Source organism: Trachypithecus francoisi, unplaced genomic scaffold (genome assembly GCF_009764315.1).
Source record: "Trachypithecus francoisi isolate TF-2019V2 unplaced genomic scaffold, Tfra_2.0 Lachesis_group1, whole genome shotgun sequence".
NCBI classification, from domain to species: Eukaryota; Metazoa; Chordata; class Mammalia; order Primates; family Cercopithecidae; genus Trachypithecus; species Trachypithecus francoisi.
In genome coordinates this window covers 77,843,517-77,866,778 of record NW_022681454.1, presented here as the reverse complement: position 1 = coordinate 77,866,778, position 23,262 = coordinate 77,843,517, and the positions used below count along the sequence as shown (strand labels likewise).

The 23,262-nt window shown below is 41.0% G+C and overlaps 1 protein-coding gene across 3 annotated transcripts in view; it reads left to right on the top strand.

Annotated features, from left to right (window-relative positions):
• The window catches only part of TMEM165 (transmembrane protein 165), a 31,334-nt gene extending 9,546 nt beyond the window's left edge, over positions 1-21,788 (top strand). For 2 of the 3 annotated variants that reach the window (XM_033214645.1, XM_033214644.1), the window contains 5 exons: positions 7,088-7,313; positions 12,921-13,096; positions 13,648-13,830; positions 20,151-20,256; positions 20,990-21,785. In XM_033214645.1, the coding sequence (XP_033070536.1) occupies positions 7,088-7,313; positions 12,921-13,096; positions 13,648-13,830; positions 20,151-20,256; positions 20,990-21,066 (768 nt within the window). In that variant the 3' untranslated portion in view covers positions 21,067-21,785. Of the gene's footprint in view, positions 1-7,087; positions 7,314-12,920; positions 13,097-13,647; positions 13,831-20,150; positions 20,257-20,989 lie in introns of all 3 variants that reach the window. The other variant, XM_033214643.1, reaches the window with a different exon arrangement.
• Positions 21,789-23,262: the final 1,474 nt, after the last annotated feature.

Here is a 23,262-nt window from a genome sequence, read left to right as displayed (position 1 = left end):
AGGTTTCGTGCAGCTGACCTCCTGATCGATCCAGTGGCTGGTACTCTCCAGTCTGCCCTGATAATTGGTCATAGTGCCTTGATCGTGTTTATGTATTACACAAAATATGTAAGGACTTCCCTCTTGCCTCTGAGCTTGTCCGCAAACAGCTTGTTCGCAAACATAAAGGATTTCAGGCCCGGTTTATCTTTCTAATCTTGCCCCAACCATTCTTCTGATGGTTTACTTCCTGTTCTCAGAACATGCCTATATTCTTTCACATTGTCAGTGCAGAAAAGAGGTATATGCAGAAAAGGTGTGATGTATTTTCTTTCTTTTCTTTCTTTCTTTCTTTTTTTTTTTTTGAAACGAAGTCTTGCTCTGTCGCCCAGGCTGGAGTGCAGTGGCTGGATCTCAGCTCACTGCAAGCTCCGCCTCCCGGGTTTATGCCATTCTCCTACCTCGGCCTCCTGAGTAGCTGGGAACACAGGTGCCCGCCACCTTGCCTGGCTAGTTTTTTGTATTTTTTAGTAGAGACGGGGTTTCACCGTGTTAGCCAGGATGGTCTCGATATCCTGACCTCGTGATCCGCCCATCTTGGCCTCCCAAAGTGCTGGGATTACAGGCTTGAGCCGCCGCGCCCGGCTGATGTATTTTCAAGTTAGCTACTCCATGAGTGACTAGTACTGAATCCCACTGAAACTTCCAAGGAGGCTTATGAAATGAATCTTAGAACCAGCTTCCATATTGGTTGCCCCACAGCTATTAACTCCCCACACTTCCAGGTAGTGAATGAGTAAGTACAGAGCAGTGCTTTTTGGTTGGACCTGCTTGAAGCCAGTCACAGCTTACACAAAATTGATCCTTCATAGCTGGCATAAGATGTTGGGTCAAGAGGTTTTTGAAATGGTGCATAGCATGTGTCTATAATGGTGTGAAAGTTAAAAATTCCAGAAGATACAGAAGAATGTAAAGTGAGAAGTTAGGTCTCTTTTCCTTTTTTGTATTCTAGGAAAAGTTTGCCAACTCCTGTTCTAGTCATTCTGGTTCCTTTCCTGGAAACATTCATCATTAACTTGTTTCTTGAGACTTGGTGTGTATTTACGATAGTTACACCGTCCACATACACACATACTTAGTATATACTTTTTCTCAACTTCAAAATATCTTAATGATTTTCTATATTAGTATATAGAATATTCTTATTATTCTTTTAGCTCTATAATATTCTGTTATGTGGATCTACCATTTATTTAGCTAGTTTTCTATCAATGGACATTCAGTTGTTTCTTTCTTTCTCTTTGTTTTGAGACAGGCTCTCACTCTGTTGCCCAGGCTGGAGTGCAGTGGTGTAATCTCTGCTCACTGCAGCTTCCACCTCCTGGGCTCAAGCGATCCTCTCAACTCACAGCCTCCCAAATAGCTGGAAACTACAGGTGTGTGCCACCTCACCCAACTAATTTTGTATTTTTTGTAGAGACAGGGTCTCACTTTGTTGCCCAGGCTGGTCTTGACCTCCTGGCTGGGGTCAAGGGCTCCACCCATCTCCCAAAGTGCTGGGATTACAGGCATGAACCACCGAGCTGACATTTAGTTATTTTGTCTCTTTATTACAAATGATAGCATTACATTTATACATACTTGTAATCCAAAAAGGTCAATTTCTTGAGTGTTCCTATCTTGAACTTTTTTCTGTAATAGGCCTCCCATACTCATTGCCCACAAGTTTGGATTCAGTTTTATTGTAGTGGGTCAGGATCATTAAGAGCTGGAGTTGCTGGGATAGGCCTTTCTCAAGAAGTTCTACTTGAGTTGGACCTTGAGGAATCTAGATGAAGAGGGGGATAATGAAAAGGAGGTGGGAAGGGAAAAAGGACTGTGTGGCCAAAGTCTTGTGGTTAGCAAAAGGCTGGCATACTTTTGAGCTGCACTGCCCAGCACTGTAACTATGAGCCATGAGTATGTGTGGCTGTGAGCACTTGCTTTGTGGCAAGTCCAGAGTTGAGGTGTGCAGTGAGTGAGTACCCACCAGGGTCTGAAGACTTAGTGTGAAAAAAGGAATGTTAAAATAGCTCAGTAGTTTTAAAAATACTGTTTATAATTTAAATAGTAGCATTTTGAATATATTGGGTGAAGTAAAATGTTGTTAAAATTTTTTTTTTTTTTTTTTTTTTTGAGACGGAGTCTTGCTCTGCCGCCCAGGCTGGAGTGCAGTGGCCGGATCTCTGCTCACTGCAAGCTCCGCCTCCCGGGTTCACGCCATTCTCCTGCCTCAGCCTCCCGAGTAGCTGGGACTACAGGCGCCCGCCACCTCGCCCGGCTAGTTTTTTTGTATTTTTTAGTAGAGACGGGGTTTCACTGTGTTAGCCACGATGGTCTTGATCTCCTGACCTCGTGATCCGCCCGTCTCGGCCTCCCAAAGTGCTGGGATTACAGGCTTGAGCCACCGCGCCCGGCCTAAAATTTTTACCTAGTTTTACTTTTAAATACGTGGCTACCAGAAAATGTAAAAATGCATGATGTGGCCCACCTTTGTGGCTGCGTGGTTTTTTGTTAGACTCTGCTCTGGCTCATCCTTCAGGATGGAGAAGCAGGTTCATTTGGGGAACCTGGTATGTGCTTCAGTGAGAACTGTTGGATAGTTACTGGAATCAAGTATTTGGTATGAAAAAACCATTATGTTTCTTAAAACAGTAAAGTAACGTGAAATTAGTTTCAGGAAGATTCAACTGTTCATATTCTGTAGCACTACAAAAACTGAGTACTTACTGTGTACTGAGCACCGTCCTAAAGGGCTTTTATTCATTTAATCCTCACAGCAGCCCTTTGAGACATAGGTAGCCCTTATGTTATAGATGAACTTGAGTGGTAGGGAGGTGTACCTACTGGCCCGAGGTCATGCCGTGACTGATAATGCCTTGGCTATGGACCCAGGCAGTCTGATTCCAAAGCCTATACACTTAACCACTACACTGTGTCCCTGTGAAGGTGAATTAGACAAAGAAGATGATCCTTGCACATAGCAGTGAAGGAATGGTAATGGATCACTTTCTAATCCTGTTAATATTTTAATTTAAAAAAATCTTGTGTCCTCACAGTACCCTGATAACTTTTCGTTTTAAGTTCTTGTCACCATGGTTGGTTGTATGATTTTGGCCACCCAGGACCAGCATAGTATGTAACAAGCTTTAAATTTATTTTGCTTGTGTTTCGTGTATAGGAAGGTTTTAAGAATATGTAGTTTTTTAAAATTTTGTTTTGTTTTACAGTCATGCATCACTTAATGATGGGGATGTGTTCTGAGAAATGCATTATCAGGCAATTTCATTGTTGTGCAGACGTCCTAGAGTGTCCTCAACACAAACCTAGATGTGGCTCCTGGGCTACAAATCTGTACAGGGTGTTACTGTATTAAATACTGTAGGCAGTTGTAACATTATATATATAAAAAAACATAGAAAAGGTACAGTAAAAAATTTGGTACTGTAATCTTATGGGACTACTGCTGTATATTCGGCCCATCATTGATCAGAATGTCGTTATGTGGTGCATGTCGGTACTCTTAAAGCAAATTTTATTTTATCCCTACATTTCACAAAGGAACAGAGATAAAATAATGTAGCTGAGGTTTCATGGCTGGGAATTATAAAACCATGAGACTGTGTAGCTTTGATCACTATTGTGTTTGATTTAAAAAGTAAACATTTTGTGTTTGAGCTTAGAGCTAAGTGATCATAAATGGTGTATATTTATTCCTAAAATTTTTCTGGGATTTCAGATCCTGAAATTTTACACTAACCTTTAAAAAGCATATTCAGGAGGAAACTGTGTCAGAGAGAGCCAAGTTGAAATTTGAAATGCCTCTCTACATAAATATATATATTTATATGAATTCTTTTTTTTTTTTTTTTTTTTTTTTTTTTTTTTTTTTTTTTGAGACGGAGTCTTGCTCTGTCGCCCAGGCTGGAGTGCAGTGGCCGGATCTCAGCTCACTGCAAGCTCCGCCTCCCGGGTTCACGCCATTCTCCTGCCTCAGCCTCCGGAGTAGCTGGGACTACAGGCGCCCGACACCGCGCCCGGCTAGTTTTTTGTATTTTTTTAGTAGAGACGGGGTTTCACCGTGTTAGCCAGGATGGTCTCGATCTCCTGACCTCGTGATCCGCCCGTCTCAGCCTCCCAAAGTGCTGGGATTACAGGCTTGAGCCACCGCGCCCGGCCTATGAATTCTTAATATTGGAAGAGAAAGGAAGTTGTTGTTTTGAGAAGGGAGCTTGCTCCATCACGCAGGCTGGAGTGCAGTGGTGCCATCATAGCTCACTGCAGGAAGCTCATTTTTAAAGGACCATCCATGTAGATGGAACTAAAATAGTAGTGGAGAAGCCCTTAAAATGATACTTGCTTAATTAATTAAACTTAATTCATTAAGAGGTAGCTGTCAAGGCAGCTTAATTAAAATTAAAATTAACCATTTTGTTAAATTTGTTAAATTTCTCCAGTATTTAGCTCAGAGGTCTAGTCTTAATGGTAATGCTTAAATTTTTCTGATCTTTACTGTGGAATTTTGGAATCAGGTTTATGTTATGTGTTAAGGAATGACATGCACACTAAGAATTTACGATTGTATTCTTATCTCTGACTAGGGCCTTTGTAATAAATCTGTTTTTACCCTGTCCAAAATGACTGTGTTCTTGGGTTTCTTTTTCTTTATCTCTTGGGTTTCTAGAGATTCATAAGCTTTAAAAATTAAAAATAAGCTATTAGGATTGGAAGAGACCTTTGGAAGTGGTTTATCTAGCTCAGGGCATCTCAGTCTGGGAACTGTTGACATTTTGGATACATCATTCTTGGTTGTGGAAGGACTGACGGTCCTGTGCATTGTAGGATGTTTAGCAGCGTATCTGGCCTCTTCCCACTAGATGCCAGTAGTTCCCCTTTGATTGTGACAACTAAAAATGTCTCCAAACATTGTCAAATGTCCCCTGGGAGACACAATCGCCCTGGTTGAGAACTGTTTGTCTAGCCCATTTCCCAGGAGTGGTAGTTCCCTTCTCTGGAACTCAGACATTGAGAAGAGAAGGATATTTACCACCTCCTCTAGCAGTCCATTCCAACTTCAGGTGCCTCTTTGGAAATAGAAATCTCTCCTCTCTGTTAAGCTAAAACCTGCCATCTGTAACTTTTTAGTTCTGCCTCTTAGGACCATATACGTTGGATAGATTCACATATACACTTTCCCGATTATTGGAACATGATACCCTGTCCTTCCTGGTCCCTCATGGGGTTGTTTTAGAGCCAAGTCAGCACACTTTGTAGTTATCAGATAGTAAATATTTTAGGCCATGTATTTACAGGCTACCAATCTCTGATGCATAATCTTCCTTTCCTTCCCTCCCTCCTTCTTGCCTTCCAGCAACCTTCCCTCCCTTTCTCTTTCTTCTTATTTCTTGTAACCTCTTAAAAATATTAAAAAAAAACATTTTTTCTTACAGGCTGGGTTTTGGCTTCAGTAACTTGCCATCCCTGATTTTAGAGTCTTTGACATCTCTGCTAATCTTCAGAGGGCAGTACAGTGCTTTAGAACTGTATATAGAACTTTGGGGAAGGTCTGAGCAGCATAGGATAACGTTGGACTTGTCACTAACTCCTTCAAGTGAAAAGCTTACTGCTTCTTTGGAGCTTTGTCACGTTTTCAGCATAATGACAGCCAAGACACTGGTTTGTCTTTTTCATTAGCCACTTTACCTTCCCCCCCCCTTTTTTTTGAGACTGAGTTTCACTCATTGCCCTTTGTGCAGTGGCGCGATCTCAGCTCACTGCAACCTCCGCCTCCCAGGTTGAAGCAATTCTCCCGTCTCAGCCTCCCAAGTAGCTGGGATTACAGGCTTCCGCCACCATGCCCGGCTAATTTTTGTATTTTTAGTAGAGATGGTGTTTCATCATGTTGACCAGGCTGATCTGGAACTCCTGACCTCAGGTGATCCACCCACCTCAGCCTCCCAAAGTGCTGAGATTACAGGCGTGATGTACGGTGCCTGGCTAGGCCACTTTACCTTCTAAGATATTTTTAGACTTCAGCATAGGACCATCCGTGTAAACAGCTGTATTAAACTTGTCTTAGCTGGAACCAGCTCTTTATACCCTGCTGAGGTTTGTGGGTCTTAATTTGTCCTTTAGAGTGTTAATGAAATTTTTCTTAGCTTCATGTCATTCAAATGTTTAATAAACATACCTGGGTCTTTCACATAAGTTACTAATACAAATTTGAATGAGACATAGCTAGTAACTAAATTTCAAATCACAAATGCCTAACAAATAAGGTAATTTTGGCCAGGCGTGGTGGCTCACGCCTGTAATCTCAGCACTTCGGGAGGCTGAGGTGGGTGGATCACTTGAGGTCAGGAGTTCAAGACCAGCCTGGCCAACATGATGAGAAACCCTCTCTTGACCAAAAATACAAAAGTTAGCTGGGCGTGGTGGTGCATGCCTATAATCCCAGTTACTTCTGAGGCTGAGGCGGGAGAATCGCTTGAACCCGGGAGGTGGAGGTTGCAGTGAGCCAAGATCGCACCACTGCACTCCACACTCCAGCCTGAGTGACAGAGTGAGATTTTGTCTCTAGAAAAGAAAAAAAAAATTAGTGCGTGGATATAGCAGGTCTGTACTCTGTTCTTAAAATTGTTTTGGAGAATTTATTTATATATATATATGTATCTGCATCATACATGTTTAGTATCCTCAATCTAAAATCACAGTGCTCCAGAATATGAAACTTTTTGAGCACTGACATGCTCGCATGAAACGCTCAATGGAACATTTTGGATTTCTGGATTAGGGATACTCAACTATGATACAAATATTCCAAAATCTAAAAAAATCCAAAATTCCAAATATTTCTGGTCTCAGGCATTTCAGGTAAGAGATACTCAAATTGTAGCAACCACCGTCAGAGGTTACTGTCATTACTGATGGCTTTCAGAGTGATTAGACAGTAAATAAGTGTAATGACCATGACAAGAAAGTTTTCAAAAAAAACTAAATCTTATTTACATGTAAAATAAAATAATTTTAAATAATGATTTTAAGAAGTAACTGATCTTTTGTTTTGCAGAAAATATTTACACCAGCAGTTCCAGTTCATACCAATAAAGAAGATCCTGCTACCCAAACTAATTTGGGATTTATCCATGCATTTGTCGCTGCCATATCAGTTATTATTGTATCTGAATTGGGTGATAAGACATTTTTTATAGCGGCCATCATGGCAATGCGCTATAACCGCCTGACCGTGCTGGCTGGTGCAATGCTTGCCTTGGGACTAATGACGTGCTTGTCAGGTGAGTGTACTTTTTCCCCCATGAGTTCGCTGAATTAAAGGGAAAGCATGTTGTGTGACATGAAGTCATTGAGTCATTGACCTAGTACTATGGGAATTTGGCTTACACCATATTTGTGGTCTTCCAACCTTTTATTTGTGTATTCTTTCCTTGTGTATCCTCTAAAATAATTTTGTACCCTCTCTCGCATAGATGTCTATAATTTTTCATCTTAAATTTAAGGAATTGCAAAGATCTAATTTCTGTTATATTGTGTAAAGTAAGACTGTTGGGGCTGTGCACAGTCGCTCACGCCTATAATCTCAGCGCTTTGGGAGGCCAAGGCGGGCGGATCACGAGGTCAGGAGTTTGAGACCAGCCTGACCAACGTGGTGAAACCCCATCTCTACTGAAAATACAAAAATTAGCTGGGTATGATGGCGGGCGCCTGTAATCCCAGCTACTCAGGAGGCTGAGGCAGGAGAATCGCTTGAACCCAGGAGGCAGAAGTTGCAGTGAGCCAAGATTGCGCCACTGCACTCCAGCCTGGGTAACAGAGTAAGACTCCCGTCTCAAAAAAAAAAAAAGAGACTGTTAGGATGTTTTAAAAATATACCCAGTGACTCTAAATACCATTAGCAATTTGATACCCACTATCACCATCATTCCTTTAAAACAAATGTGAATATACTTTTTTAACGGTTGGAAATTTACATTTTTTTCTTCCTATAATTTATATTTTCATTAACTTTCCTTAATTTTACCCTAATGATTATCAATTTTTTTTTTTTTTTTTTTTTGAGACGGAGTCTCGCTCTGTCACCCAGGCTGGAGTGCAGTGGCCGGATCTCAGCTCACTGCAAGCTCCGCCTCCCGGGTTCACGCCATTCTCCTGCCTCAGCCTCCCAGGTAGCTGGGACTACAGGCACCGCCACCTCGCCTGGCTAGTTTTTTGTAGTTTTTAGTAGAGACGGGGTTTCACCGTGTTAGCCAGGATGGTCTCGATCTCCTGACCTCGCGATCCGCCGGTCTCGATCTCCTGACCTTGCGATCCGCCCGTCTCGGCCTCCCAAAGTGCTAGGATTACAGGCTTGAGCCACCGCACCCGGCCGATTATCAATTTTTGCTTCAAAATGTATTACAGAGCTGATCCAAGTGCAGTGGTGTTTACAACTAATTGATGACAAACCAGTTACAGATTTCTTTCTTCCTTGTCCACTCTCACTGCTTCACTTCATGAGCCTAAAGAAATATATGTATGGATCACCCCGTCATATCTACCTGCAATAAAAATATGCATTTAATATCATTGAATTTTCAAAGATATTGTAAATTTCTCCTAGTAAATCTCTTAAGTGTTAACTCTATGAATTGAGTTGTTATAGTTATTAGTACTCAAAGAAAATATATTACAGATTTAAATAATCATTTTTAAAAAGTGGAAATACATCTCTTAATGAGATGATAGAGCTATTTTTTATTCATTTATGTATTTTTTTTTTTTTGGGGGGGACAGGGTCTTGCTCTATCACTCAGAGGGCTGGAGTGCAGTGGCGTGATCATAGCTCACTGAAACCTGGAACTCCTGGGCTCAAGTGATCCTTCCACGTCAGCTTCCTGAGTAGCTGGGACCATGTCACTATGCCCAGCTAAATTTTTTGTTTTTTTGTAGAGACAGGGTCTGGCTGTGTTGCCCAGGCTGATCTTGAACTCGTGGGCTCAAGCTATCCTTCCACCTCAGCCTCCCAGTGTACTGATATTATAGGTATGTGTGCCTGGCCCATCCTTTTACCTTGTATTTATTTTTTAAATTTTTATTTATTTATCTTTTTATTTATTTTGAGACAGATTCTCGCTCTGTCACCCAGGCTGGAGTGCAGTAGCATGATCCCGGCTCACTGCAGCCTCCGCCTTCCGGGCCCAGGCAGTTTTCCTACTTCAGCCTCCCAAGTAGCTGAGACTGCAGGCACGTGCCATCACGCCTAGCTACTGGCTGTATGTTTTGGTAGAGATGGAGTTTCTCATGTTGGCCAGGCTGGTCTCAAACTCCTGACCTCAAGTGATCGCCCGCCTTGGCCTCCCAAAGTGCTGACATTATAGGCGTGAGCTACTGTGCCTGGCCCCTGGCCCATCATTTTACAATTTTTAAACATTTTATGTAAATAATTTTAAGTTTACAAAGCAGCAAAAATAAAATAGTACAAAGAACACTTATATATCTTTTGCCTAGATTCACCTGTTAACATTTTATCCCATTTGTTTTAGCATTTGTACTCTATCTAAATAAAATTATAAATGTGTATATATACTCATGGTTTAAATACCTGTCTGTAGTGTGTACATATACATACATTATTTATGAGCTATGTAATGCACACATATACACACAACATTTAATATATTTTATGTATTGATACAGTACTTGAATCTGTTATCCATATTTTAATTTTGGATGACCCAATGTCCTTTCTTTTTTTGTTTTTTGAAAGGACATAGGCCGGGCGCGGTGGCTCAAGCCTGTAATCCCAGCACTTTGGGAGGCCGAGGTGGGCGGATCACGAGGTCAGGAGATTGAGACCATCCTGGCTAACACGGTGAAACCCCATCTGTACTAAAAAAGTACAAAAAAATAGCCGGGCATGGTGGCGGGCACCTGTAGTTCCTGCTGTTCGGGAGGGTGAGGCAGGGGGAGGGTGAGGCAGGAGAATGGCGTGAACCTGGGAGGCGGAGCTTGCAGTGAGCCGAGATCGTGCCACTGCACTCCAGCCTGGGCGACAGAGCGAGACTCCGTCTCAAAAAAAAAAAAAGAAAAAGAAAGGACGTAAAATTTATTAAATATTTCACTTGTGACAGCAGTTTTATGTAATTTAAGTGGATGTAACAGTCTTTTTATTATTATTTTGTCTCAACTTTTAAGTCATATGTCTTTATTTCTACATCTTCCTTCTCTTTCACAGCTTTAGTTTTATAGATTTAACCACTTTTTTTTTTTTTTTATACTTTAAGTTCTGGGATACATGCACAGAACGTGCAGGTTTGTTACATTAGGTATACATGTGCCATGGTGATTTGTTGCGCTCATCAACCTGTCGTCTAGGTTTTAAGCCCCGCATGCATTAGGTATTGGTCCTAATGCTCTCCCTCCCCTTGCCCCCAACCCCTCGATAATGTCCTTTATATCAGTGTTTTTCCCTTCGGTCTCAGTCAGGTATTGCATTTAGTTATTTATTTATTTTTTTTAGTCTTTTAATCTGAAATATGTCCATCGCCTTTTTAAAAATGTTTTCTGACATCAGCTTTTTTGGGAGAATACAGTGTATCCCCCCTCCCCCTGCCCCAGGAATGGACTGTTCCCCATTTCTTGTTTGTCTGATGTTTCTTCATGGTTAGATTGAGGTAGGCATTCCTGACTAGAAACTGCATGGGTGATACTTTGTCTCTCCAAGAGTGTCTCATCTGGAAGCACATGGTGTCCGTTTATTCCTCATCAGTGATTTTAATTTTGGTGACCCAGTCAGGATTTCTTTTCTGTGTGTTCTTTGTCTTCCCTTGTAACTAATATCTAATCTGTAGGGATATACTTAAAGACAGTACAAACACCCTCTTCTTCATTAAAATTTCTCTAAAGATTTTGCATCACTTGATGATTCTTGCATAATTAAATCTTTCCTTGATGTTTGCAAAATGATGACTTTTAATTCTAGTACTTGCATATTCACCAGTGAGCCTTGACATTCTACTGCCAGTGAGAGCTCTCCTTCCTTTCCCATTTGTTTGTCTTTTTACTATTAGTACGAACTCATGGATTCCTTTTTTCAGTGGCTTATAATTAACTATTTTGCTGATTAAATTATCCCAGGTTAGGCCAGTGGGAGCCTTTCCAAACTGTGTCCTGTGTCTTTGTGGCATGCTTCCATTTGTTTTTGCTCCTCACTTTCTAGTAAAACAAGATATTACAGGTTCATCATGCTCCTGCTCTGCCCGGTCCTGGAACTGGCCATTTCTCAGAGGAGCTTTGAGGAGCTTTTTAGGGGAGAATGTTAATAGAACCCAAGATCTCGGTGCAAGGTTACTGAGCTCATTGTTGTAAATTGCCTCTTGTCTTTTCAGCGGACAGAGCTAGAAAATATGTGCTTGTATCCTGTGTGTACACTTAAATATATACAAATATACATCAATACATACACACACACAATAATTTAAATACAGATGTGCACGCAGACATAGGTTTGCTACATTTCTAACCATGATTTTAAGATCTTTTAAGTTTTGTAATGTAGGGAATTTACATACAGGTTATACATTTAATTTTCAGGGAGGTTTAAAGTGTTGCACCCATTTTATAAAAAGAGCTAGTGAATTAAAGAGTAATTGTATTTTTCTTTCTTTCTTCCTTTCTTCCTTTCTTTTTATTTATTTATTTTTTTTGGGATGGGATCTCACTCTGTTGCCCAAGCTAGGATGCAGTGGCATGATTACAGCTCACTGCAGCTTTGACCTCCTGGGCTCAAGTGATCCTTCTACCTCAGCCCCTCAAGTAGGCTGGAACCACAGGTGTGTGCCACCCCATCAGGCTAATTTTTGTATTTTTTTTGTGGAGACAGGATGTTACCATGTTGACCAGTGGTCTCAAGCTCCTAGGCTCAAGTAATCCGCCAGACTCGGTCTCCCAAAGTGCTGGGATTACAGGCGTGAGCCACCGTGCCTGGCCAGAGTAATTGTATATATTATATGTATAGTCGTATCCTCTGTTCCTTACGTAGCTGTTTTTGTTTGTTTATGAGACAGGGTTTCACTGTGTTTCCCAGGCTGGTCTGGAACTTCTGGCTCAAGCAATCCTTCCACCATGGCCTCCCAGAGTGCTGGGATTATGCCACTTTGCCCAGCCACATTTTTAAGTTTTAATTACTGAATTAGTATTACTGATGTACTTGTGCTTCACTGTTAGGGTTTGAGTTCTTGGTATAGTTCCAAGCATCATTTTTATATAACTTACACAGATGTCTTCTCAGTGGGAAAGAGTGGAACTGAATATTTGAGCCTGTTTTAACATTATTTTAATATATGTTATAAGAATTTTTAGTTTTATTTCATAAAATGTACTTATTTTAAATAGTTACAAAGGAGCAGAGTTTGAATCTTGCTGTGTGAGAATCTTGTCATTATTCTTCACTAGAAGTTTGTAATTTAAAGATTTGTGATGAAGAAATACCACTATGAAAGTGGTGTGGCTTCCAGGTTATAAAATCTCAACTCTTGAGAGGGCCTCTGAGCTAACCACTACCCCAGGTACTGTGCCTTGCACAACTTAAGGGCAAGCCAGCCTCTGGCTGAACATGCCTGGAAAGGAGTTCAATATCTTATTTAACATCTCTCTGAAAGATATGCCATCTTCAGCTGGACCAGTGGCTTCTGAATAAGCTGTGTTAGGCCTGGGCTAGACCTAAGGGTTTATTATTGGTAGAGGGAAAGAACTGGAACTACTTGAGTTTATTACATGCTGGATTAGCTTCTAATGTGAACTATTTTTCTTTTAACAGTGATAACTTTTTATTTCTGAAGTTAACTGTTCCTTTAGTCGGTCGTGATACATGCTCATTAACAAACATACTGTTGTATTTTTTCCAGTTTTGTTTGGCTATGCCACCACAGTCATCCCCAGGGTCTATACATACTATGTTTCAACTGTATTATTTGCCATTTTTGGCATTAGAATGCTTCGGGAAGGCTTAAAGATGAGCCCTGATGAGGGTCAAGAGGAACTGGAAGAAGTTCAAGCTGAATTAAAGAAGAAAGATGAAGAAGTAAGCCATGGCACTGTTGATCTGGACCAGAAAGGCACTCAACTAGGAATAAACACTCCAGAGGTTTCTCAGTGTCCCCATCTGTGTGATATGCGTGGGCTACACCAAAATAACTTGTTTTGCTTAGTTCTGTTCTTATACCTGTCTATGATCTGACTTGGGGTTGGTGTGAATGTAGTAGAGAAAGGAAGCTAAGAGTTGAATACTGAGCACAGGTAATCAATTTCCTTAATTAGGCTGATTATAAGCTCCTGAAAAGCAGGAACTGTATTTTATAATTTTACATGTTTCTCCCATAGTGTCTGGGATAGTAAATGATCAGTAAATCCTGTTTGGTTTGTTCAGCTGAGGAGAAACAGAAGAATTGAGACTAGCATTTGTTGCTGTGTGAGACCAGTGCTTCAGAGGGGAGGTTTGGGGGTCACATAAATGTAGTTTTTTTGGAGCATATTTCATAGAATTTAAACACTTACAAAAGAAAAATTAAGTGATTTCTGTACTATTTTATTTGCTTCCTGTGCTTACTTTCATTTATTTATTATTTATTTTAGTTTCAACGAACCAAACTTTTAAATGGACCAGGAGATGTCGAAACGGGTACAAGCATAACAGTACCTCAGAAAAAGTGGTTGCATTTTATTTCACCCATTTTTGTTCAAGCTCTTACATTAACATTCTTAGCAGAATGGGGTGATCGCTCTCAACTAACTACAATTGTATTGGCAGCTAGAGAGGTGAGTGATACTTGAGAGGAGACTGTTTAAAACGAAATGTAATTAATAATTACTTTGTTCCAGAAAACACTGGACACACTCAAGTGGGCCACAGCATTCCTTCATATGCAAGACTGTTTCACATCTGATAATTCTGCCAGTCTCTAAAATTGGCCTTCTCCCAGTTCCTGCTACCTGCAGGTGATATTCTTGTCACCAAGCTTAATTGGACTGTTTTTACTCATCCTCTTCCCTTTGGTTTTGCCAAAATGATGCTGTGGTACTAGTCATCTTAGCTTGGTTTTCTTTCTTATCATAGAACTTTCTTTTTTATAGTTGTTGAGAATATGAATCACTATAGTATTATTGAAGGCATTTTGGTGTTTAATAAAGTGTATAGCTTTTGGTTTATCTGTTACACTAAAGAAATTGAGTGTTGCACAGACTACTTACAATTATTGTAACTTAGTAAAAATTTAGAAACACCCTAATAATCCAGCAGAAAATTGGTTCAACTATTTACAAATCTCTGTGTAGCTGTTAGAATATTCACTCTTCAACATCATTTCAGTGACATGGAAAAATTTTTAAAGGAGGTTTACTTTTAAAATATAAAGAGAAGGCCGGGCGCAGTCCCTTATGCCTGTAATCTCAGCACTTTGGGAGGCCAAGGTGGGCAGATCACCTGCGATCAGGAGTTTGAGACCAGCCTGGCCAGCATGGAGAAACCCCTACTACTAGAAATACAAAAATTAGCTGGGCAAGGTGGCTCATGCCTGTAATCTTAGCTACTCAGGAGGTTGAGGCAGAAGAATTACTTGAACCGGGGAGACGGAGGTTCCAGTGAGCCTAGATTGCGCCACTGCATTCCAGTCTGGGCAGCAGAGCGAGACTCTATCTCAAGAAATTAAATAAATTATACATAAAAAGAACAAAAAAGACTTAAGGAAATAAAAACATTGTTTTTATTTCAGTGCTTGTGTATCGTTGAGTACTGCTATTATGGGTCTTTTTTTTATTTATTTACTTTTTGGTTGGGGTGGGGGTCTCACCAAGTTGTCCAGGCCGGTTTTGAACCCCTGGCCTGAAACTTCCTGCCTCAGCCTCACAAATAATCCTTTTGGGATTATAGCCATGAGCCACTGCTCTGGCCTAGGTGACTTGTTTGTTTCTGTGTAGGAACTTTCTGTTAAGTCTTAGCCCAAGAATCCTAAGGCCTGGAGTGGGAAGCTAATGACCTCAGCTCATCTTGTTGTAGCTTTTACTCTTCAGATGAAGAACCTGACACCCAGAGAGATCGAGTGACTTGTATGAGGGAGTAAGCGGCTGTCTGTGGCCTTCCTCGCAGTTGTTCAATGCCGCTTATTTAAAACATGCCCATTGATTTTTTTATTTAATTTTTCTTTTGAGGAATAGCAAGGTTTTATATGAGGTGCCTGTCATTGTTCACACGGATTTATTAAGATTTCCCGTGGAGATGGTTGTGGAATGGAATACTGCTACTGCTTTTCAACCTCTTTTTGATCTTAACTAATATTATTTCTTATCTGTGTTTATATCAAATTCTTTTTATAAGATTAAAATTGTTTCTAATTCCTTGGAACTGTCTACTGTAAAAGAACAAGTTCTTTAATTATAGGCTGTGGTTTAAAATATAATACAGTTGAAGACCAGGACTAAGATAGATGGGAAAGGCTGTTTTGTCAGAGAAGCCTGAAAAAGGCTGTATTTTGGGGAAAAAAAATGGAACTCTGATTTTCACTGAATTCCCGTAAAACAAACTTTCTTTAAAAATATCACTTTAATTAGCTGGGCATGGTGGCAGGTGCCTGTAATCCTAGCTACTAGGGAGGCTGAGGCAGGAGAGTCACTTGGACCCAGGAGGCAGAGGTTGCAGTGAGCCGAGATCGTGCCACTGTTCTGCAGCCTAGGTGACAGAGTGAGACACTATCTTAAATTAAAAAAAAATGTGTGTGTGTGTGTGTGTATAATGGCTGTACCCTATATTCTTCTTGATGTCTAGCCTTTTATTGGCTTTCAGGTTGCCAGAGTTGGGACTCAAAAGTAAGTAACCATATTGTTGAGGTGGTAGTGGTTCTACCAGGGTGAGTTATCCTGACAGCAGAATCACTGCGTTTTTCTGTCTGCTCTGTGGCATTAGTCTATGGCATAGACTGTATGTCATAGAGTAATGTGTGAAAGGCTCGAGGCTCCCTACCTACCAGACACCCCGGTCCATTCTAGCATACGCATGTGCTGACTGGGTCTGAGTCTCTTGCTGTATAATCATGTTACTACACTTCCCTGCATTTTCTCATCCAAAAATGGTGATTACCTGCTTTGTGGATCGTTTTGCAGATGAAATAACACACGCAGGGTATCTAGCATGGTCTCCCACACGTGGCACATTCAGTGTTAGCCACACTTCCATACTAACTGCACTGTGGGGATATGTAATGAGCTCTTAAATGGCAGAAATGTGTCTTTTTCTGTTCCCTTAGTATTCCTATTTTTGTTGGTAATTTTTTTATGAACCATGCAGTTGTCTAGTTCAGGCCATTTTAGTATGCAGTTTTGCCTTTGTTTCCAACATAATTTAACGTTCCCAAATTGGATTTCACATAATCCTAGTGTCTTTTGAGATGCGAATTGGTTCTAGGCCAAAAAAGGGTGAGGGGGAAGGAAGAAATTCAGAGTCAAATTTGGCAAATAGTATACCCCTGGAGTTTTGTTTTTTTTTTTTAAGACTCAGGCCAGGTGTGGTGGCTCACGCGTTTAATCCCAGCACTTTGGGAGGCCGAGGTGAGCAGATCGCTTGAGGTCAGGAGTTCGAGACCAGCCTGGCCAACATGGAGAAACCCCGTGTCTACTAAAAATACAAAAATTAGTTGGGTGTGGTGGCACTCGCCTGTAGTCTCAGCTACTCAGGAGGCTGAGGCAGGAGAATCGCTCAAACCCGGGTAAGCCGAGATTGTGTCACTGCACTCCACTCTGGGTGACAGAGCTAGATTCCATCTCAAAAAAAAAAAAAGGACAACTCAGTATACAAATAAAGACTGAAAAATCCTATATTAAAGGAACTAGTTTACTACTAGTTTATTTTATTTAATCTAGTGCATTTTTAAATATCATTTTCTTTCTTTCTTTTTTTTGAGACAGGATCTGGCTCTGTTAACCAGGTTGGAGTACAGTGGCACAATCTCAGCTCACCTCAACCTCCACCTCCTGGGCTCAAGCTATTCTCCCACCTCAGCCTCCCAAGTCGGGGACTACAGATTCCCGCCACCACGCCTGGCTAATTTTGTATGTTTTGTAGAGATGGGGTTTTGCCATGTTGCCCAGGCTGGTCTTGAACTCATGAGCTCAAGCAATCTGCCCACTTTGGCCTCCCAAAGTGCTGAGATTACGCCTGGCCTGAATATTACTTTCAAATAGAACCATCTTCATGGATAGCAGTTTGTAATAAACAAGTAGAATTTGGGAAATGTACTCCCACTCTTCTATTCTTTACAGTGGATGCTTCAGCCAGTTTCCTGTCTCTGCACACACACTGCCCAGCAGCAGACTTTCCCTTCTCCTTCAGAACAGCAGCAGTTCCCTTTCTTCATTCCCACCCATCACAGTGGCAGCCCCTCTACCCTCCTGTGTTCTGAATTCCACCCTTATAATATGCTCAGATTTTGCCTTTCTCTCAGCCGTTTTGTGAGCATTGTTCGTGTGTACCAATTTTTTCTCATCCTTTAAAAAGAAAAAGCCCCTTTCCTCAGTTCTACATCTCAAATCCCACTTGTGTCACAGGGCTTGGCTGTGATGGGAATAAGCCTTGGCTCTGCTCTCCTTGCATACTTAGCCCATGGAAACCCAGTTTCTGGCCTCGCCAGGAACATTGTTGTGCTTTGAGCTCCCCATGGCCTTCGATGGTGCCTCCATTGGTCCTCACAGGAGGTAATTGCCTGGCCACCTCGCTTGCTTTCTCCTGTGGACCCTTCTTTATCCTTCCTTGAATACTGCCTTTGTCCCTCATGATTATGCCATCAACATTCTTCTCTTTCTGCTTTCTCTATACCAGGGTTATTGACTCTTTTTTTTTTTTAATTTGAGAGTCTTGTTCTGTCACCCAGGCTGGAGTGCAGTGGTACAATCTTGGCTTGTTACAACCTCTGCTTCCTGGATTCAAGTGATTCTAATGCCTCAGCCTCCTGAATAGCTGGGATTAGAGGCATGTGCCACCAAGCTTGGCTAGTTTTTATATTTTTAGTAAAGATGAGGTTTCACCATATTGGCCAGGTTGGTCTCAAACTCCCAACCTCAGGTGATCCGCCTGCCTTAGCCTCCCAAAGTGGTGAAATTACATGTGTGAACCATCCACCCACCATGATTCAGCTGACTCCTAACTTTAAAAATCACATTGGTCTTACCATAGTTCATCCAAAGAATTGTGAGAGAGAAACTTGGGTGTCAGGCTTGATTTTTTTGTGTTTTTGTTGTTTTTTTTGAGATGGTGCAGTGGTGCGATCTCGGCTCACTGCAGTCTCCACCTTCCAGATTCAAGCGATTCTCCTGCCTTAGCCTCCCCAGTAGCTGGAACTGCAGGTGCCCGCCACCACACCTGGCTAATTTTTTGTATTTTTAGTAGAGACAGAGTTTCACCGTGTTTTGATCTCCTGACCTTGTGATCCACCCTCCTCGGCCTCCCGAAGTGCTGGCATTACAGTCATGAGCCACTGCACCCAGCCAATTTTTCTTTTTTTAATAAGAGATGGAGTCTTGCTTTGTCACCCAGGATGGAATTTGTAGCACAGTAGTGTGATCATAACTTGCTGTAGCTTCAAACTCAGGCTCAAGTGATCCTTTCACCTCAGCTTCCTTAATAGCTGGGGAACTACATGCATGAACCACTACACCATTATTTTATTTTTAAGAGTCAGGATCTCACTGTATTGCTCAGGCTAGTCTTGAACTCCTGGCCTCAGGTGATCCTTCTGCATTAGCCTCCTGAGTGGCTGGCTCCACTATGCTTGGCTCTGATATTTTTCCATAAAGCCTGTCATTCATTTATCATGGATGTATATTAATTTTGCCTTCTTAATTTCTCTCAAATTCACCTGCTTTTTGCCTACAGTCATCTACCCCGATCTGGGGCAGTGCTGTTTCTTTCCAGGGCTGTTGCTGTAGCATTGCAGTGGATCACCCTTCCTTCAGTCTTGTTCCCCTCTGGTTCTTTCTCTTCACTAGACTTTAAAAATTTTTTGAGATAGGGTCTTACTCTATTGCCCAGGATGGAGAACAATCACAGCTCACTGCAGACACGACCTGGGCTCAAGTGATCCTCCCACCTCATCCTCTCGAGCGGCTGGGACCACTTGTGGTTGCTAGGATGCCTGGCTAATTTTTTATTTTTTTGTAGAGATGAGAGGTCTCACTCTGTTGCCTAGGCTAGTCTCAAACTGCCAGGCTCAAGCAGTCCTCCTCCTTCAGCCTCCCAAAGTGTTGGGATTACAGGCATGAGCCACTGCACCTGGCCTAGTGGACTTTTAAAGCATAAATCTGTTTTGTTACTTTCCAGCTAAAAACCAGTAAGTGTCTTAGGACACAGTTTAAACTCCAAGATGGTAGGGTCCTCCCTGACGTGGGCTCCCAGCTACCCTCATGACCTCCTGTTGTGAAATGCTGAAGGGCTCTGCAGCTGGTTGTCTGGTACTGCTGGCCTTTGCTTTCTACTTAGCATGTTCCTTCTCCCACAAAACAATCACATTCTCACCCCCCTTGCTCATTCTTCAGGGCTATCTTCTGGGAAACTTTCACTAAATACTCCTCTCCTCCGAATCTGAATACCTGCTTTGCTCAGGTAGCATGTGTTCACTGGATAAATCCTTGGTTCCTGGCACTGAGGCAGGGTTTCTGTTCCCAGGAAGCAGAGGCATCCTATTCTGCGAAAGATTGACTTGAGTTTCTCATAATACCAAGCAGTACCTGAGGGAACAACCGTCTAGCTTAAAATCCTCCCTAGCATTGTCATAGCAGTGCTACGTATTGCCTGTGATGGAAGTTTAATAACTGCTAAGCGGTTCGATTAGCTTTATTTCATCAGGATTTTTTTGACTTTACAAATTGATTTGAGTTATTTCAATTTTTAGGTCTAGTCTTAAGTATAACTGGCACATATTCCTTCAAGCAGCCATTACACCTTTCATAAATTTATTATACACCTGCATTTTTATAACTATTATGCTTTTTAATTGTTGGCCACCATTTTTAGTGCTTCTGCATTGTTCTGGTTGTTAAGCAGCAGTTTTGAATCAATGCTTGGTTGGAATGAATGCTGTGGCGCTTGCTTCCAGGACCCCTATGGTGTCGCTGTGGGTGGAACTGTGGGGCACTGCCTGTGCACGGGATTGGCAGTCATTGGAGGAAGAATGATAGCACAGAAAATCTCTGTCAGAACTGGTAAGTCTTGAAAATTACAAATCAGATAACATTTTAGAATCACTGAGAGATTAAAGGGTGTTAGCTTTATTTAAATTTCTGCTGCTGAAGTATACTTGGTTTTTGTAATTACCTACCTACCATCTCTTAGAGGTATTACTCTTGGTATTGCAAATATGGACTCTTTTCACTTGTGTAGAAGTTAGCAAAATACAAAGTCATTTTTATTGAATTCATAGTAGCTTCTTGTTAACATAGTATCTTAGTAAAACAATTGCCATTTGGAAGTATGAGAAGTTTTTGGCTCTAAAAATGTGTCTTACAAGACTGGAATCATATGTTCAGACCATATGTACTGATTCTGCTGAATATGTCCTGTGAAGCTACAGTTAGGTCTGGGGATGGAAGAATTGTCTCTTTGCTAGTCAGAAGACTTGAACATTTTCTTTTATAACTGGATTTTAAAATGAGTTATAGTTCTCCTGTTGCTTGTCAGCACTGTCTGGATTTAATACAATCCTGTCATTTTTCAAAACAGTGCTGGAGAAAAACCTGATTCTTACTGTTCATAGTCAAGCATGTTAAGTGTTGTTCCTTGCCATGTAAAAGGGGTTGAAGTGATTCTAATTTGTTTTTAAGGTTAGTTTACTAGATTGGAAGAATAATTGGCCACCTCATCGGCTCCCTTTTCATTTTGTATAGTATTAAGGTATAGGAATTTTACTGTATTTGACTTTTTTTTTCTCTCTTCCAGTGACAATCATAGGAGGCATCGTTTTTTTGGCGTTTGCATTTTCTGCACTATTTATAAGCCCTGATTCTGGTTTTTGACAAGCTGTTTATTCATCTGTATTTAGTTTAAAATAGATAGTATTATCTCTCTGTACATAGTGTACATTACAACTAAAAGTGATGGAAAAATACTGTATTTTGTAGCACTGATTTGTGAGTTTGACCCATTATTATGTTTGAGATATAATCATTGATTCTATTTGTAACAAGGAGTTTTAAAAGAAACCTGACTTCTAAGTGTGGGTTTTTCTTCTCTCCAGCATAATTATGTTAATATGGTCCCCATTTTTGTTTTGGTGCAGAACTGTTGTGCAGTGGGGTCTACCATGCGATTTTCTTTCCGCACTGACCCCTTTTTAAGGAATACAGATTTTCTCCTTCATCACTTAGGTGTTTTAAGATGTTTACCTTAAAATTTTTCTTGGGGAAAGAATGAATTAATTTCTATTTTTTAAAACATTTCCCTGAGCCAGTAAGCAGTAGTTTAATCATCGGTCTTTTTAAAATTAGGTGTTTAAAAAAAGAGACATATAGGATATTACTGTTACATCAATAACATGGTACAATAAGAACTGTCTGCCAGGTCATTCTTCCTCTTTTTTTTTTTAATTGGGTAGGACACCCAATATTAAAACAGTCAATATTTGACAACGTGGAATTACCAAATTAAAAGAGAATACTATGAATGTATTCATATTTTTTCTATATTGAATAAACAATGTAACATAGATACAATATAAATAAAAGTGGTATGACCAGTGCTTGTTTTTCCTTGTGTGTTATATACAATTATCAGTATTGATAGGCCAATTTCTAAAGCTGATGTAAAAACACTAATATATTAAACATTTGAGATATGCCTATAGCTAAACAGGAGCCAGGCATTGTTCGAAAGTATTGTCGTCACCCTTAAAGTTCTGTGAGCTAGTAGGTACTAATGTAAGGTTAAACAAGAAACAACTCACCCCAGGTTACATGGTAGAGTCACACTAGGCAGTTTAATTCCAGAGCCTAACATCATTCATTATGCTATGACTGCCTCGTTTTTTCATAGCAACCTCAGTCGTCACTGTCGTTTTGAGTATATTCTGACTACTGCTCCACCCAAGTAGAATAACAGCGGCTTTCTGTCAGCCTTTTATAATAATTCTAGAATCATATGCGGTAATATTCCCAGTAATATTACCTAAACTGAAGGACAATTCTACAGAAACATTCATGTTATTTGTGTGAAGTATAATAAGAGACCCAGAGCAATTCAGGTTTATGAGCTACTACAAAGGTCTACAATGTAGTTTGCAATTTGAAGAGATTGTGAAAGAACCCAGTTAATCACCCAGCACTGTAGGATGCAGCAATTGTCCTACATGGTAACTCTGTGAGGAAGATAGCTACTACCATGGAGATCTTAGAGGGGTCTTCAGCTAAAAAGTCACTTTTTTTTTTTTTTTTTTTTTTTGAGACGGAGTCTGGCTCTGTCGCCCAGGCTGGAGTGCAGTGGCTGGATCTCATCTCACTGCAAGCTCCGCCTCCCTGGTTTACGCCATTCTCCTGCCTCAGCCTCTGGAGTAGCTGGGACTACAGGAGCCCGCCACCTCGCCCGGCTAGTTTGTGTTTTTTAGTAGAGACAGCGGGTTTCACCATGTTAGCCAGGATGGTCTCGATCTCCTGACCTCGTGATCCGCCCGTCTCGGCCTCCCAAAGTGCTGGGATTACAGGCTTGAGCCACCGCACCCAGCCAAAAAGTAACTTTTAAATGCCAAGTAGCACATGTTGGTGAAAAAGGTCATATTTGTGAACTTTTCAGTTCTCTGCTATAGGAAGTATCAAAGGGTAGAAAACTTAATGTCTGTGGATTAAGATAAACTCTGTGGTTAGACAGTCTATATTGCCTTAGATTATTATAAAGAGTGAGGAATTCTCACTAATACTTTTTTTTTTTTTTTTGAGACGGAGTCGTCTCACTCTATTGCCCAGGCTGGAGTGCAGTGGCATGATCTCGGCTCACTGCAGCCTCCACCGCCCGGGTTCAAGCAGTTCTTCTGCCTCAGCCTCCCAAGTAGCTGGGATTACAGGCGTGCGCCACCATGCCTTGCTAATTTTTTGTATTTTTAGTAGAGATGGGGTTTCACCTTTAGTAGAGATGGGGTTTAGTAGAGATGGGGGTTCGAACTCCTGACCTCATGATCTGCCTGCCTCAGCCTTCCAAAGCGCTGGGATTACAGGCGTGAGCCA